Here is a 17,368-nt window from a genome sequence, read left to right as displayed (position 1 = left end):
ATATTAACTTTAAAGCTATGCATTTATCTAAATGGCAATCTAAAACTCTTATTCTTGGTAGAAACTAAAGCTCTATATGAAATTTGGTTATTGCCAATGGCTTAGTACCTAGGGTAAATTCTTTCAGCTTTTAGTTAACAGAAGTTAACTGCTAATATTCACCAACTCCTGAAGAGAGTTATTTTCTAGAACTTTATTCTCTAGAACTCCGACTCAGATTCTGAAGTCTATACAAATTAGTGAGGAACATAAAGCTTAATAGCTATATTTTCCCCCATTATTTTTACATAACAAATTCTATAATGGTTGACCATATATATGTTGTTATGGTTTTTAAAAATCATCATTCCTCATGAATTACACCCACGATTTAGCACATTTGCAGAAACAAATGCACTGGTATCTAAAAAGTCAAAGAAAACAGAGGGTGAGAAATAAGTGTGCAAACACCACCTGAAACGTGGCCAGAGATAATAACACAGCCCAGAAGCAAGGCTCCTCCTCCCCAGAAAGCACACACCAAGTACCCAATGAAGCCGGTGGTATACTCTGCCGTGTCTCACATGGCTAAATCACAATCCACCTGAGACTTCAAGAAAGCGCCAACACCACAAAAGTCACAATGTTATACAGGAGTGCCCTGGCACGTTGGTCACGAAAAAAATACTTGCTTCTACTGTTAGTCTGAGGCTGTTTTACCTCTAATAAAGTAGATTAATTTAAGAGGGAAAAACTGTAGGCTGCTGTTATTTCGGGACCCAAACTAACAAAAACAAATCCCCAGCTGTTCTATTTTAAGGATGTCATTTTCGATTAACTTAGTATTAACACTACTAATCATCAGCTGTATTTCATTGCTATGAATACAATAATCATGATGCATCCTATACCTAAATTTCAAGTATCAAATATTAGTAAAAATTTAGCCAGACACAGCCTATATTATAAAGAACTTACAAAACTTGTTTACATACTAGTATTAAGATTCAATACAAACTGGAGAGAGAGGAGCAATGAAATGTTTTCAAGATGAAATGTTCATAACACTGAGCGAGGACTTATACCTTCTTGGGGGGAGGAGGTGGTTTCTGTTGGAATGCCAATTTTACAGCTTCTGCTGCTGATTCAGGTTCTTTAATTATGCTTTTCTTTGAGTCTGCTTCTGATAACACAACAAAAAAATGATGACATTTTTCACACTTCACAAAGCGGGTGGATGCTGTAAAAGGACAGAGAAAAATAACTCAAATACTATTTAACTTTAAAGACTTGTTGAAAATGGAAACCTATGTACTTGACAAAAAACTTGTAGTTCACTCCACTAGTCACAACAGCCAGCCTAATTTGTACCTAAAATAGATGATAAATGTGAGTTCAGTAAACTACATTCTATTCATTTCAGCTAGGTGTGACAGATTTTATCTAGAGAAAAGACTGGTTGAAATTTTTTCGACTTCTCCATTCACTAAAGTTTTGGGTTTTTCTTTGGGGGGGTGGGGAAATGCACAGTTCGCAAGATCTTAGTTCCCCAGCAAAGGACTGAACCCGGGCCCTTGGCAGTGAAAGTGGGGTGTCATTTAACCATTACCAGGGAATTCGCTAAAGTTAATTTTTAAAACTACCACTGTATTAATTATTTTATTCAAATACTAGAATGAATAAACTGTGGGGAAAAAGTAAAGTACAAATAAATTAATCTGTAATAAAATTAACATTTTACTACAAGAAATTACAAACACAAAAGTTGAAAGAGAAAAAATCCATTTTAATCCCTAAAAAATGTAAAATATATATACATTCTTAAGGTTCTTTTCAAACTTATGAGCATTTTTAAGACCTTGACTTGGTAAATATATAAAATTATTTTATACTGTTCTTATTATCTTTATTCCACTAATTCCTATTTCTTTGACCTAAAAACCACTAAGAAACTGGGACTTCCTGGTGGTCCAGAGGTTAAGAATCTGCCTTGCAATGCAGGGGACACAGGCTCAATCCCTGGTCAGGGAAGTAAGATCCCACATGTCATGGGGAACTAAGCCCATGCACCACAGCTGGAGAGTCCGCGAACAACGCAAGATCCCCTATGCTGCAACACAGATCCCATATGCTGCAACCAAGACCCAACACTGTCAAATAAATAAATACATTTTTAAAAAAAAACACCACTAAGAAACTAACAAAATATAATCATACAGCTTTTGGAAACTGGGCAGGGCAGTTAAAAGTGAAGATGAAATGGGTTTCTCAGTTCCAAGGCATCACTGGAGATATCTTGTGTTTAAAACAAAGTGATTTCCTCTTTTTTCTCTTTTCAGATACAGGCACATATTCTCAATCTTCTCTAAGCCTAATTCCACTAATGGTAACCAAGGACCTCAGAAAGCAGCATGGTAGAGAATCCAATATAGACTATTAACAGATTCAGAGCAAACTATACACAGGAATTAGTTACATGTTGGTAGGTCTAGTAATACATTTTGGTGTTAACTTTGTATAACCTAACTAAACAAAAGCAAAGAAAAAGGATTTTTTAAACTATGGGAATCGCTGTCCTTTGGGAATATTATAACTACCTATCCACAGATTACAAAAAAAAACTGCACTGGCAAGCACACCTCAATCTTCACAAAATAATCGAAGTTTAAAAAAATAGACAATACCACATTTAAAAATAAATTTAATTACTAATTCAACCAATTTAATTATTAATGTCTGCTCTTAAACAAAAAGCCAATCAAAAATATACATTCTGGACAAATTCTAGCCACAAATTTTAAACTAGATGAGGGATCACTTCTGTATTCCATTCATCAATCACCTAGTAAGGCTTCCCTAAGGAAAAAGATCAAGCTATTTCAAGTACTTTTGATTAACACAAGTCAAAATTCATTATCACCAATTCCCATCAATGGAAAAGATAGTGGCTTTATATTTTGACCAGGCACCAGTTTATAATTGTTACTGATGGTAGTAAACAGGGCAAGGATTAAAGGGCAGGGAAGCCTCTAATCTAGTTCAGGCTGTGTCACCGGAAAATCTGGCCGGAGAACACAAGAACAAAATATTTCTCTGAAGAAATTAGGTCAAATGGAAAGAGAAACACCGACAAAAAACATTCCTCTTTGCTTATTCCTCATTCCTCTTTGAAGGGTTGCTTAAATTCTACCTGATATTTGCAATACTGTTTTACACTGAAACACATTCAACATATAACCAAGTTCAACTTATCAAAATGCTATTTCAGGAAAACAAGTAAACAAACATTGCAATGCATACTTTTTACTCCTAAAAACAAGGGGCAAAATCTGATTTTGTTAAATTTTCAGGGGGTAAATAAACCTCACTTGAAATGATGACTACAGGTATTCTATATTCCCTTACAAACAGAATACTGACGCCAATAAACATGCTTGCATAGTATATCAACAACAGATGAAAGATTACGTTAGTAAAAACTTTTTCAGGATATTTGTTTAAATGAAAGTTCTTCATAACTCTGAAAACGTTTCAGGGTCAAAGATAAAATCTCCAAACCACTGCATAAAAGTTTATCCTCACTCTATGAGACAGATAATTACAGTAAGCCTTCAAAAAATATTATATACATAAAAGTAAAAACTAAAAGCTCCATCCAAAAGCAAGAGAAGGTGCAGTATAACTATTTAAATGAAGTACAAAAACAGGCAAAACCAATCTCCAGTGATGAAGGTCAAAGTAGTGGTTACATTGGGGGAAAAGAGGTTAGTGACTAGGAAAGAACATGAGGGAGCCTTTTGGGGTGCTGTGAATATTGGTATGTATATCCATCACACTGTACACTTAGAATCCATGCATTTTCTTTCCTTGTCTGTATATAAATTATACCTCAATTTCCCCCTTAAGTTAAATAAGAAAGAAATTTTTTTAAAATCCCAAGAGGGATTTCCGTGGTGGTCCAGTGGTTAAGAATCCACCTTGCAATGTAGGGGACGCCAGTTTGATCCCTGGTCCAGGAACTGGGATCCCACATGCTGTGGAGAAGCTGGGTCCACGTGCACCACAATTGCTAAGCCCATGGGCTGCAGAGCCACGTGCTCCAGAGCCCACACGCCACAACTAGAGAGTCCGTGCACTGCAATGAAAGATCCCGCATGATGCAATGAAGATCCTGCATGCCGCAACTAAGAACCAACACAATCCAAACAAATAAATACAACAAACAAATAAATAAATATCTTTAAAAAATAAAAATTAAAAAATTAAAAAAATAAAAATCCCAAGAAAAGCCCAAAATAAAAAATCCCACAACTAAAGGCTCTACCTTAAATAAAACTAGGGACACTATTCATAAAGTTATTTTTTTAAAGGGCAAAGAAAAATTAATATATATCCTTATAATCAACAATCTTAGATATTATTTAAATTTCTGATGATTTTCTAAATACTCATAATGGGACCAACAGAAATGGTATTTTATTTCAACAAAGTCAGTCAAGCAACAGTGGTACCACTATAAGAAAACATAAAAATCACTATAAACATATTTGTGAGATGAAATATGTACAGGAAGATCAATGAGCTAAGAACAGCTTTTACATTTAAAAAAATGACAATGAAAGTTAATGAAACTCAAATTTCAGTGTCATACACAAAACTTTATTGGAATACAGCCAATTTCACTCCTTTACACTGTCTATGGTTGCTTTTGCACGGTAACAATAAAGGAGAAAAGTCACAACAGAGACCATATGGCCCATAAAGTCTAAAATATTTACTATTCGGTCTTTATAGTAAAAGTTAACTGACTCCTATATAGCATTTAAAAATAAAGAACTACCCATAGGATAAGAAAAATATTTGCAAATCAGGAATCTAGATAAGGGCCCAGTATTCAGAATAAAGAACTCTTCCACCTCAACAATAAACAGATAACCCACACACACACACACAAAAGAAAAAAGATAACCCAACCTAAAAATGGACAGAAAGTGTAGTCTTCTCCAAAGAAGACATACAAATAGTCAACAAGCACATGAAAAGATATTTAACATCTAGTCATTAGGGAAATGTAGATCACAACCATGATGAGGTATCAATACCACTTCCTATTCCTATGATGGCTATAATAAAAAAAAAAAGACATAAATGTTGAGGATGTAAAGAAATTAGAACCCTTATACCTACCTTGTTAGTGGGGTTGTAAAATGGGACATCTATGTGCTGTAAAGTCGCTCAGTCGTGTCCCCCTCTTTGGGACCACAGACTGTAGCCCACCAGGCTCCTCTGTCCATGGAGGTTCTCCAGGTAAGAATACTGGAGTGGGTTGCCATTCCCTTCTCCAGGGGATCTTCACAACACAGGGATAAAACCCGGGTGTCCCATATTGCAAGTCAATTCTTTTCCATCTGAACGACCAGGGAAGCCCAAGAATACAGGAGTGGGTAGCCTATCCCCTCTCCAGGGGATCTTCCTGACCCAGGAATAGAACTGGGGTCTCCCACATTGCAGGCAGATTCTTTACCAGCTGAGCTACCTGGGAAGCCCTCATACCTTGTTAGGAACACCTACAGCAGTCCCTTAAAAAGCTAAACAGTTACCATCTCACCCAGCCATTCCATTAGCATATAGCCTGCCTCTCGGGGCTCGTCTCAACACAGCTTAACCATTAATAATTGTTTATCAATTAAAATTGAGCCAAGTGGCTCAAATGGTAAAGAATTCACCTGCAATGCAGAAGACCCAGGTTCGATCCCTGCGTTGGGAAGATCCCCTGGAGAAGGGAATGGCAACCCACTCCAGTATTCTTACCTGGAGAATTCCATGGACAGAGGAGCCTGGTGGGCTACAGTCCACAGAGTCACAAAGAGTTGGACACGATTGAGCAACTAACACACACAAGCAAAACAAATAAGGGAAGAGTTTTTCTTAAATTATCTTAAAAAAAAAAAAAAAATTTTTTTTTTTAATTATCTTATACCATAATAGTTCAAAGCATTACTAGTCCAGGGGATTTTTAGTAGCTGGTGACTATAAGAAAGACTATTGTAAGTTCAGGGAAAAAATAATTCTGATGTATATAAGGTATAATGTATATATTTCTGTGCAATTAATGATTTACAGCAAAGGCAGGGAAAAAGAAGAACAGAAGTAATACTTACACACAAAGGTCTCTACGTGTGTGCATAAGTCGCCACATTTAGGACAACGAAGCTGGTTTCCACCTTTCCCAGAATTCCCAGAGCCTGATTTCTTACTGCTTCCCTCACTTGCTGATTTCTAATGTTTGTGCAAGAAAAGAAAAAGTGTCAATTATTACTTTCAGGCAACCACCATGTAACTTTAAGTTTGTATTTAAATATATGTTTATATTGTTTGTAATTATTATAAAAAAACCAGTTCTAGTAAAAACATATATTTACTGTTTCCCTTCTTTACATGGTATGATCCAGCATGTAAAATAATTAGCTTTTTTTCAATGACAGTAAATACTAGAGGAAAAAATCAATAAGCACTAGTAACTAAAAAACTTACTATGAAATTGAATTGAGAGTTATTACCATGACAAGTAGTGACTCAACTTTCTTAAATCTAACTTTTGTCATCTCTTAAAAAAAAGGGGGGGGGGGGTGATCATTTCACCTACTTTAGAGGGGCACTGTTAGGATTAAGTGTGCATACAAAAACACCTAGCATTTTGTCTCACACATATTAATAACTCAAGTGTTAGTCAAATTTGCATAATAAAAAACATGATTATTCACTGACCTAATAAAGTTACCAATCATCTACTTCCTAGCCACAGAGTTCAGTTCAGTCAGTCGTGTCAGACTCTTTGTGACCCCATAGACTGCAGCACGCCAGGCCTCCCTGTCCATCACCAACTCCTGAAGTTTACTCAAACTCATGTCCATTGAGTCAGTGATGCCATCCAACCATCTCATCCTCTTCCGTCCCCTTCTCCTCCTGCCTTCAATCTTTCCCAGCATCAGGGTCTTTTCAAATGAACTACAGAGTAGCCCACCATTAAGTCAGATGAAGTAAGGTTTATATTATCATGAGTTTTAAGAGCTGTGTAGAAGCAGAAAAGGATGGCTATTCTTAACCCAACCAACCATCAGACTGACTACATACATTATTTAATGAAGCTTCTTTACTGTGTTGGGGTGTTAGAAATTTTAATTACCACTGACCAATGAAATGCTTATCAAATAATTTTATGGTTCACGCTGATACACAAAATAAAAATACATAAAATTCTTCATATCATTTTATATTTCCTACAGAAAACATGGGCTTCCCTGCTGACTCAGCAGCAAAGAATCTGCCTGCAATGCAGGAGACACAGGTTTGATCCCTGGGTCGGGCAGATCTCCTGGAGAAGAGAATGGCAACTCACTCCAATATTCTTGCCTGGAAAATGCAGGACAGAGTCACCTGGTGGGCTACAGTCCATGGGGTCACAAACAGTAGGATACAACTTAAAAACCAAACAACAACGAAAACATATAACCAATGAAATACAGAGTACTATTATATTTATTTAAATGAGCACTATTATATTTGTTTAAATGAACTCAAATATGTATATATATGCCAATAAAGATAAAATACCTTATTTCCATCTCCAGAGCCATCTTTACTTATCCCATCTCTTGAGGCAAAGTATGCTGGTGTTTCTGTAAAAGCTCTAAAAGGAGCTCTTCGTAGAACCTGAGTTTCAAAGGTCCCAAGCCTTCCTAAAACCGGTATATGAATACGACTACAAGAAATACCTGAAAATACAATAAAGTTTATTTAGTCTACACATCAAACATTAACACGCCTTCAATAAATCCCCTGGAAACAAAAATCCCTTAAGCAAGGAAGTTGAAAAAGTTAATAGTTTTCACAGCAATAGTACAAAGACACCATCGTCAAAAACTGGCCAGACCTGTGCTTTAGAAGTGAGGAAAAAACAGAGACAACAATTAATGGCCCTTTCAAAGTGTGAGAGATAAGTAGTTCAACACTCGCCTCACTTGTAGGGGAACAAGGGCACTTATGTTCTATATTATTATATGTCTTATATCTACCAACAAGAACAAATAAAATGTAAATAAATGTCTGGATCTGTTCTATGGGATCACAGTTTGCTGACTCTTGCTTCTCTGCATACAAATACAAAATAAACCCCCATATAAATTATAGTCAATGGCAAAAGAGCCATACTCCAGACTGTGAGGCAGTATTTCCCAAGTTGGTCTTTTTAAAAGACTGCTCCCCAAAAAAAAATTAAAATAAAATAAAATAAATAAAAGACTGCTCCCTACACAAGAAAATTGAATGGTCATAAGTTAAACAAAATTCCACAGACCTCAATACCCTAGAGCTACTTAGAATCTTGCAAAAGCTAATAATGTACATTGGCCATGAAGCAAGTTTCCCAGCAGTTTACCAGACTGCTATTAGGAGGTGATTAAACAACACTGGGGGCGAGGCCGATGGTGGTGGTGGTGATGGTGAACACTTAGATAAATTTAAGAAGCTGATTTTGCCTCCCTCATTTTATTCCCTGCACAATTCACAACTCAGGATTTAATTCCTACACTTGTTAGGGCTTTTTAAAAGATACACACATGTATATGTTGTATTCAAATGCAAAAACTGGTTTTAAATTATGTAGGTAAAACAATTCAAAAACAATTGCTTAGTTATACAACTCCCTCCCATTTTCCAACTCGTTTTACACTGAATAACTTATCACTGTAGGCCATCTCAAATTCCACAAAGCACAAAAATGAACCCACCAAATTACTCAGCAAAGATACAAATAAGAGGAAAAAAATTTTCATTTCTATATAAATTCACAAAGAACACCAAAAAAGGATTATGACATCCCAGTCCCCAACCCAAAAAGTGTAAAATTTTAACACTATTAAGCTTGAATATTGAGGGGAAAAAAATTTGATGCATTCCTTATAAGTAACATTTTCAAGACATTTCAAATGTTCTCAAGTATAACATTTCCATGTTTTGCAGTAAACTGTGTTAGCCATTACTCTCTCGTTGGTGATGACTCAATGGACATGAGTCTGAGTAAACTCAGGGAGCTGGTGATGGACAGGGAGGCCTGGTGTGCTGCAGTCCATGGGGTCGCAGAGTCGGACACAACTGAGTGACTGAACTGAACTGAACTGACTCTTGTTAGAAAGAGATACAGTTTACGAAATTTAAGCTAAACAGTCATGTTTTTTCAAGGACATAGTATGATTTAAAGACTGTGTCCCTCTAAAAAGCAAGTTTAGACAGTTACGGGGGAGAGGGAGAGATGAAATCAAGAATGCAGAAAGCTGAATGTACCTTGGGGCTGGGTGATGGGTATTTGGGGGTTCAGTGTTCTATTTTGTGTGTGCTTGCGAACACCCATTAAATGAAAGACAGCATAATACAATAATTTACTATAATCTATGTAACAAGTATAATTTTTTAACTGAACTTTTATGATGTATTCACAAAAAAAAACTACAATTATAACAACCTTTATATTTGTACTTGGATGTTATATTTGTACTCAGATGTTTAGAACAAAATTTATATCTGAAGTTTCACATATAGTGTATTATTTTCCACTTATATCTTTTAAAAGAGTATTTAACAATGTACAATATCTAATACTATTAGAAAATAAGCTGAAAGGAAATTATCTTGGGAAATTTAAGAGAAATAAAAATTATGAACATGATTCTTTTAAAATCTACTTGAATAGAAAGAAAAATAAGTCCTTCACTTGAAATAACTTATGAGGTGACATATGAAACCAAACTACACAGTCACCACAGAAAATAAAATTTAAAAAACATGTTCATGTCATTTAGACTTCTAAATTTAAGAATTTCTTTGCTGGCCCTGATAGTATGGTACTGAAGTGGTGTTTTAACATTCTATAATCTAAGGGCTACACCAGCATGATGCTATAAATACTAAACCACTGGTTCCCAGACTTGGGCATGCATTAGAATCACCTGGAGGGCTTGTTAAACCACAGACTGCAGAGGATCTTCCCTAGTTCTGATTGAGAGGGTATGAGGCGGGAGCCAAGAATGCATTTCTAACAAGTTCCCAGATGATGCTGATACTGCTGGTTTGAGGACCACACTTTTCAAAACCACTGTACAAAACAAGGTAAATGACCAGTCATTCACCAATCATATTAAGATAAATGAAAAATAAATAAATAAATAAATATTAAAAATAAATAAAGAAAGAAAGAATAAATCTTTTAAAGTGAAAAAAAAAAATCTTCACAGAAAGCACTGCTGCAAGCCAATCAGGAATTTTTAACCCTTGTTTTTTGTCCTCTGGCACGCTGGTGAAGCCTATTCAGAACATTTTTAAATGTACAGAACAAAATATATAGGAACCCAATCATCCTGAAGTAGTTATCAATATGTTTTTATCAATATATTTTAAAAATATGCTTCTTAACAAAATTAAACAAGATCTAACAGCTTTTAAAATAATGATGATTTCAAAGTAGTGGAAAGTGTAAACAACACTTTGGGCTATCAGCAATGTAATGTGAAACGAAAACATCTGTGATTTTGACTGGTGACAATTCCACAGGTATTGCTAATACTACTACAGTTTCTTGCCTATATTTATAACTGAAGGAAATGCTACATTTCACCCAGAGACTAGTGAAAATAAAGTTCAAAGAACCTCTGAATTTTACCCCTGGGCCTTTTGGAAGCCTGTGAACCCAGATGAAGAGTACCTAAAGGCCAAACAAGGGAAAGTATTTATGTAAAGTATATTTCAAAAGACTACTTGGCAGTAATGACAAAAGACAGTTAAAAGTTAAACCACTTACAAACTTCTGTCATAAAGATAAAGCTCTGAGTTTCAGAGCAGCTGTGTTTTTTAAAACATATCTACTAGAATAAGGTGTAATGATTTTAGGGCTTTTAAGAAGAGGAGAATATTTTATTCAATTTCTAAATACTTAACTTCCTATATTCACTCTTAAGCATTCTCCAAAAACACACCAAAGATTCCACTTAAAAGATAAACTGATCTTTAATTTGCATTTTAGAAACAGGGCGAAAGAACTAATGAAAATTTAAACCTAGCTATTTGTGGTGACATATTTAAGTGTTTAACAACTTATGAAATAGCAGATCAAGTTGGATGCTCTCTTAAACACTTGACCCCTAACACAAATTGGAAACAAAATTCAACAAAAACTCACAGTGCTCGCAATTTAGTAGATACTTACTGCTTTTAATAATCTCAACTTTTTATGTCCAAGTTATTACTTCAGGAATTCTGAATACTTATTAATAAAGAAAAATAACATGACTCCTATAATAGCTTTCCTCAAGTTTAAAAATATTTGACAGGTTTTCACTAACGCTACTAATCCACTGGTCTGGAGGTGAACATGCCCAAGAAAAGAGAAGTGATTAGGAAATAGTATGTATAGGAAATAAAGATGCTCTATCACTTATTCATTTTGTCTTATTTAATTTGTATTGGATTTAATCACAAGAGAGAGAGGGAACTAAAATCCAGCTAAAAACTATTACGTTAGGCACATTATGTAACTATCATGAGAATTATGGATGCCAATCAACAAGTTTGAGCATCTTCAAATCTTCATTTACAAACTTATGCGGTGACACCCTTTCAATGGACAAGAACAGAAGCATCCAGAAGTCAAGAGAGTTATACAGAATCGCACAACTCTCACAGCCAAATTCAGATCAAGTATTGTCGCTGAGGATTTCTTAAATGGAATCAAACATTTTTGAATGCACATACTTAAAATGCAAACTGACTGTTATATATGATAAGTACATTTTAAAAAGACATACACCAAAAAGAAAAAAAAAAGACATACACCAATACTGAAAACACCAGCAATTTGAGTAAAAAAATATTAAAAATTTTTACTTTAATATATATTTCATATTCAAAGAAAACAGTGAAGAAAATATTAAATTGGATACATATAGCCCAGCAGGAAAACAGATCCAGTGTCTAGTATGACAATTTATCAAGTAATTTTTCAAACTACCATTTAAAATTTTTAAAGTATAACATGACAGATAAAGCAACAGGAACAGAGAACAGCACTGTACTTCAGAGGAGTTATGACATCTCCCCTTTTATTCTTTTTTTTTTTCCCCCCCTTTTATTCTTAAATCACTGTACAATTTCCTGTTAGAAGACTATATTGATGAAATTATTTAATTATGTTGCTGAAATTCTTAACTTTAATTATAAGAATAATACACTAGTTAAAGTTCAATTCTAATTTTTCTGTCTTTCACTCTCTTCCTCTTTCCAGGAATTCTAAATAAAAATAACCTTCTTGGAGGTTTTTCAGGCTTTAAAAAAAAAATTATCTTTATATTTTTGTAAACTTATGTATAGAGTTCCTACCATGGAAAACAAACATTTTATGTAATTAAGCCTTGGGAAAGTCTCAAATCCACATGAAAACCATTTGATGTTTCATTGTCACATAAAAATAATAATTCTATAATGATATTGGGTAATATCTAACATTTTAAGTTTAATTTACTCCTTTACAGTAAAAGCTATAGTTTGGTATTTCTGAAAAGCTCTAGTAAACTTGTATTAACTGAGAAACAAAGAGATAATTCCTAAATAAGCCATTAATTCTTTACTTACCTAAGGATAGATTTATTTTTTTTAATTAATTTTTATTGGAGTATAATTGCTTTACTAAATTTAATCTTTAAAGGAGCTTTGAAAAGAAAAATAAACAACTGCACACTTCCTATAATTCAGTTTTCAGGGACAATTGATAGAAATGAAGACTTTTGTCAAAAGGAGCCTTCCTACACAAGGAGAACACCCACATATTTCATACAGGCCCCGAAACAATATTATTCTTTGTCTAGTTCTCTAAACTTCAAGGTGAGGACTTATTCTCCCCTCCATCTCCAGCACCAAAACAGGGCCTGGCACACAGCAGGCTGTCAACAACTGTGTCAGATAAACGAATTCAACTATCTGTCACTTTAAAGTGTTTGCAACTCAAAATTGCTAGAATATGGATGTCTACTTGTTCAGTCACTCCTTTATATTTACATACCATGTAAGAAAATGCTTCTGCCCACACAACCTCATTTCATCCCTGTGTGAAATAAACTGTCAGAAAATAAACATTTAGTAAACAGTAAGGATTTTACAATGATTCTAAATATTAGGAATAGGGGGCTTCCCCGCTCCGCCCCGAGATCACAAGCTGATAATCCAAAACAAAACGAATTTGCCTAGAATTTAGTGATTGAAACAGGATCTAGCCTGTTGTCAGCTATTCATAGATTTAGGGAAGAGAAAAATGGTTTCTTTTCCGGAATCTCTTGGCTGGGGTACCATCCTTTCGCAGCTCCTGATAAACAGAAAGGAAAGGTAAACAAGCGCCACCCTTCAAAAACTATTTGCGACTGTCAAGTTAGGAAACCCGGCAAACGACTGCTGAGACACCCAAGTACTTCAAAAACAAGCTGAGCAAACCGGCACCTCCTCAGACGCTTTCCCGCGGCCGCCCAGAAACAGCACGAGTCCGGCTTACGTCCCGGCGTGAGCGGCCGCACAATGACTGTGACATCCCGGCCTCGCGCGGCCTGCGCCCGGGACGGCCGGGTCGGCGCCCCGAGGCCCCAGGGGACCCCAACAGTGGCAGCTTTCCCTCCGAACCCTTCCCGCGGGGCCGGAGGGGAACCCGGCCGGGCTCCGGAAGAGGAGCCGCGGAGCAGCCGGCAGTCCCCGGAGGAGCTCTGAGTGGGGTCTGGGAACACTTTTTAACAAACGGAGCAATGTGTCCCCCGCTTTCAGGGTTTCTGCGAAGCGGCCACATTCTAGCCCCAAAGGCCAGCAAGTTGGGGAGCACAGGGGGGGTTCACCTCAAATGTGAGAAACAGCTGCTCCAGAGGTTGGCAGAGTCCCATGCCACGGAAACGGGGCGGGGGTGGGGAGGGGGGCTGCCAGGAGAAGCACCGAGTGGTGGGGGCGGTCTCTTCCCTCCCCGGAGTCTCCACCGCCCGCCAGGACACTCCTGAATCAAGGGCTCAGGTGAGGGACTACTTCGTTACCTCTTTGAGCGGAGACGAGCGATGAGCTAAAGATTCGCGCGGCCGCCGCGCCGCAAGTACAAGCTCCGCAGCCCGACATCTCCGCGGGGCCTAGGCCGGGGCTTCGCCCCCAGCGGCCCTCTGGATCTCAGCGGCCGGCTCTTACTCGCAAAGTTCGCTACCTTAGCTTCGGAATCGCTTGCCCGCTCTAGGCCCAGTGCAGCGTTAACCCGCTTGGCACCAGGACCTCCGCTCTCTTCGTGCCCCACTGCGGTCTACTCAATAGACACCTAACCCCCCCACCCTCCCCTCCACTTTCCCCCGCTCCCCCGCCTCCCCGCCCACCGGGCCCTGGGAGCGTGCGCGCGCCTGCGTCCTAGGTCTCGGGAGGGGCGTGGGCACGCGCCGCGCGTGCGTGGGACCCCGATGTACGGCGAGGGGAAGGGGGCGGTGACCTGGGCCCCAATGAGCAGGCTCCTACGGCTGGCGGCCGACCCGAACTGGGGAACTACAAGTCCCGACAAACGATTCTTCCGAAAGTCTCCAGAGTTGAAAAGTTTGCGATAGAAGCGGAGAGATGCATTCTGGGAGTTGTAGTCCCAACTCGTCGCAGTGAACTGGTCCATTTTCGACTCTTGGCTGAGAAGGTCACAGTGAGGCCGGTGGCTTGACCGGCCTCGAGAAGTTTTGAAAGCCGCCAATTCAGTAAGAGTCGATAAGTTCTTTCTTCCGAGGTTTCCACATCCTTATCCTTAGGGACACGGAAGTGGTGGCATTTTTTACTAAGTTCCCAAGCCACTGTTTGATGACAGCTCTCTTTCCTTGTTTTTTCAAGCCTAGTGGTGATAACTTCCAGCCGTTGCTAGTCCCGAGGTTCTTTACAATCCTCTGTCTGTCCCCTTAAAGCTGAGCACACTTTGGTAAACACTTCATTCAGCTCTCTTCTGTTGCCCTTCCACCCCTGCGTGTGTATGGCTGCTTTCTCTCTGTATATCTAAAGCAAATCAACCAGCTAACTGACAAGGTGCAGGATGGTGACAAATGAATCAGACCCTTTTCCATCCGTGTGGGCACCAGACTACTTTGTATATAAGATTCTGATCAACTCCGAAGCCTGGAGAAATTGCCAAGTGAGCCTGGACATCTTCAGTTCTCAGCTAGGGGAGGAAGGTGGGGAAGGAGAGTAGCAGGAGGACGACACGCGACTCAGAGGCAAAGTTATTTAACAATCATCTTGGATGATTGTCTTGGATCAGAGTCTTGGATCAGAGAAATGTGACTTACAGTTCCCCAGTCTGGCCATGAGAAGGGACATTGGCCCAGGCCACATGTGATTTTTGTCTCTCTGGGTGCTAACTCCTAGTACTCCTTCAGCTTAAAGTCACAGAGACCAAAAGCCCAGGTCTTAACTCAGCTGCCTTCATGAATAGAATTTTCAGAGAGTATAGACTCTAAAGTTCTTTCATCCCACTGTTTTCAAACTGTGTTTCTAGAATTCCCTCAGAAGCCAAAGCTCTTTGTGGGTGTGAGGGGACTAAGAGAGTGGAACTCTCCAAACCCTCCTTCAAGCCACTGCCGAAGTCAATCAGAGCAGATCTGCTTTAATAAACTGTTTAATTTATTGAGGTTTTGCTTGAAAATACAGTTGTTCTGCTTTAAAACAATATTTGAAAACCACTGATTCTAGGACAAACTTCTTTTAGCAGTGAGCTAAGTAGGTCTCCTGGAATCTTTAACACCCAATTTAATCCTTTCATTCCACTCTACCTTCTATTTCAATTATATACACATTTTCTCATTATTATATAAAGAAGTTGTTTGCTAAAATTTATGTATTGCTATAAAGCAAGATGAATAAAAGCATTGTTTAGGCCAGGTCTCATCTGGGGGCACCCTATGAAAACTTCCCTTTCTCTGTCTGTTCTAAGGACTTGACTTATTCAGTCAGCAAATATTTATTGAGCACCAGTTACATGCCAAACACTGGGGAAATTGCATTGAAGAAAACAAAAAAGTTTCATGGAGTGGGGAAAAATAAGATGGTAAGTAAACAAAAATATGTGACATTGCTATGATGACAGTTCAGTACAGTCACTCTGTCATGTCCGACTCTTTGTGACCCCATCGACTGCAGCACCCCAGGCTTCCCTATCCATCACCAACTGCCAGAGCTTACTCAAACTCACGTCCATCAATTCGGTGATGCCATCCAACCATCTCCTCCTCTATCATCCCCTTCTCCTCCCGCCTTCAGTCTTTCGCAGCATCAGGGGTCTTTCCCAGTGAGTCAGTTCTTCATATCAGGTGGCCAAAGTATTGCAGTTTCAGCTTCAGCATCAGTCCTTCCAATGAATATTCAGGACTGATTTCCCTTAGGATTGACTGGTTGGGTCTCCTTGCAGTCCAGGGGATTCTCAAGAGTCTTTTCCAACATCACAGTTCAAAGGCATCAATTCTTTGGCGCTCAGCTTTCTTTATAGTTCAACTCTCACATACATACATGACTACTGGAAAAACCATACCTTTGACTAGATGAACTTTTGTCAGAAAGTAATTCTCTGCTTTTTAATATGCTGTCTAGGTTGGTCATAGCCTTTCTTCCAAGGAGCAAACGTCTTTGAATTTCATGACTGCAGTCACCATCTGCAGTGATTTTGGAGCCCCAAAAAATAAGGTCTCACTGTTTCCATTGTTTCCCCATCTATTTGCCATGAAGTGATGGGACCGGATGCCATGATCTTAGTTTTCTGAATGTTGAGTTTTAAGCCAACTTTTTCACTCTCCTCTTTCACTTTCATCAAGAGGCTCTTTAGTTCTTCATTGCTTTCTGCCATAAGGGTGGTGTCATCTGCATGTCTGAGGTTACTGATATTTCTCCTGGCAATCTTGATTCCATCTTCTGCTTCATCCAGTCTGGTATTTCACATGATGCACTCTGCATGTAAGTTAAATAAGCAGGGTGACAATATACTGCCTTGACGTACTCCTTTCCTTATTTGTAACCAGTCTGTTGTTCCATGTCCAGTTCTAACTGTTGCTTCTTGACCTGCATACAGATTTCTCAGGAGGCAGGTAAGGTGGTCTGGTATTCCCATCTCTTTAAGAATTTTCCACATTTTGTTGTGATCCACACAGTCAAAGGCTTTGGCATAGTCTATAAAGCAGAAGTCGATGTTTTTCTGGAACTCTCTCGCTTTTTCCATGATCCAGCGGATGTTGACAATTTGATCCCTTCCTCTGCCTTTTTTAAATCCAGCTTGAGCATATGGAAGTTCACGGTTCATGTAGTGTTGAAACCTGGC

The 17,368-nt window shown here is 38.2% G+C and overlaps 1 protein-coding gene across 1 annotated transcript in view; it reads right to left on the bottom strand.

The window, feature by feature from the left end:
* Positions 1-14,369, bottom strand: part of CLPX (caseinolytic mitochondrial matrix peptidase chaperone subunit X) — a 37,151-nt gene extending 22,782 nt beyond the window's left edge. Inside the window, exons 1-4 of the mRNA XM_061158049.1 lie at positions 14,088-14,369; positions 7,594-7,754; positions 6,141-6,258; positions 1,065-1,219 (exon numbers count right to left, since the gene is read on the bottom strand). Coding sequence (XP_061014032.1) covers positions 1,065-1,219; positions 6,141-6,258; positions 7,594-7,754; positions 14,088-14,166 — 513 coding nt within the window. The 5' untranslated portion in view covers positions 14,167-14,369. The remainder of the gene's footprint in view (positions 1-1,064; positions 1,220-6,140; positions 6,259-7,593; positions 7,755-14,087) is intronic.
* Positions 14,370-17,368: the final 2,999 nt, after the last annotated feature.

This window comes from Dama dama, chromosome 12 (assembly GCF_033118175.1).
Source record: "Dama dama isolate Ldn47 chromosome 12, ASM3311817v1, whole genome shotgun sequence".
Lineage (NCBI taxonomy): Eukaryota > Metazoa > Chordata > Mammalia > Artiodactyla > Cervidae > Dama > Dama dama.
This window is presented reverse-complemented; position numbering and strand designations above follow the sequence as displayed.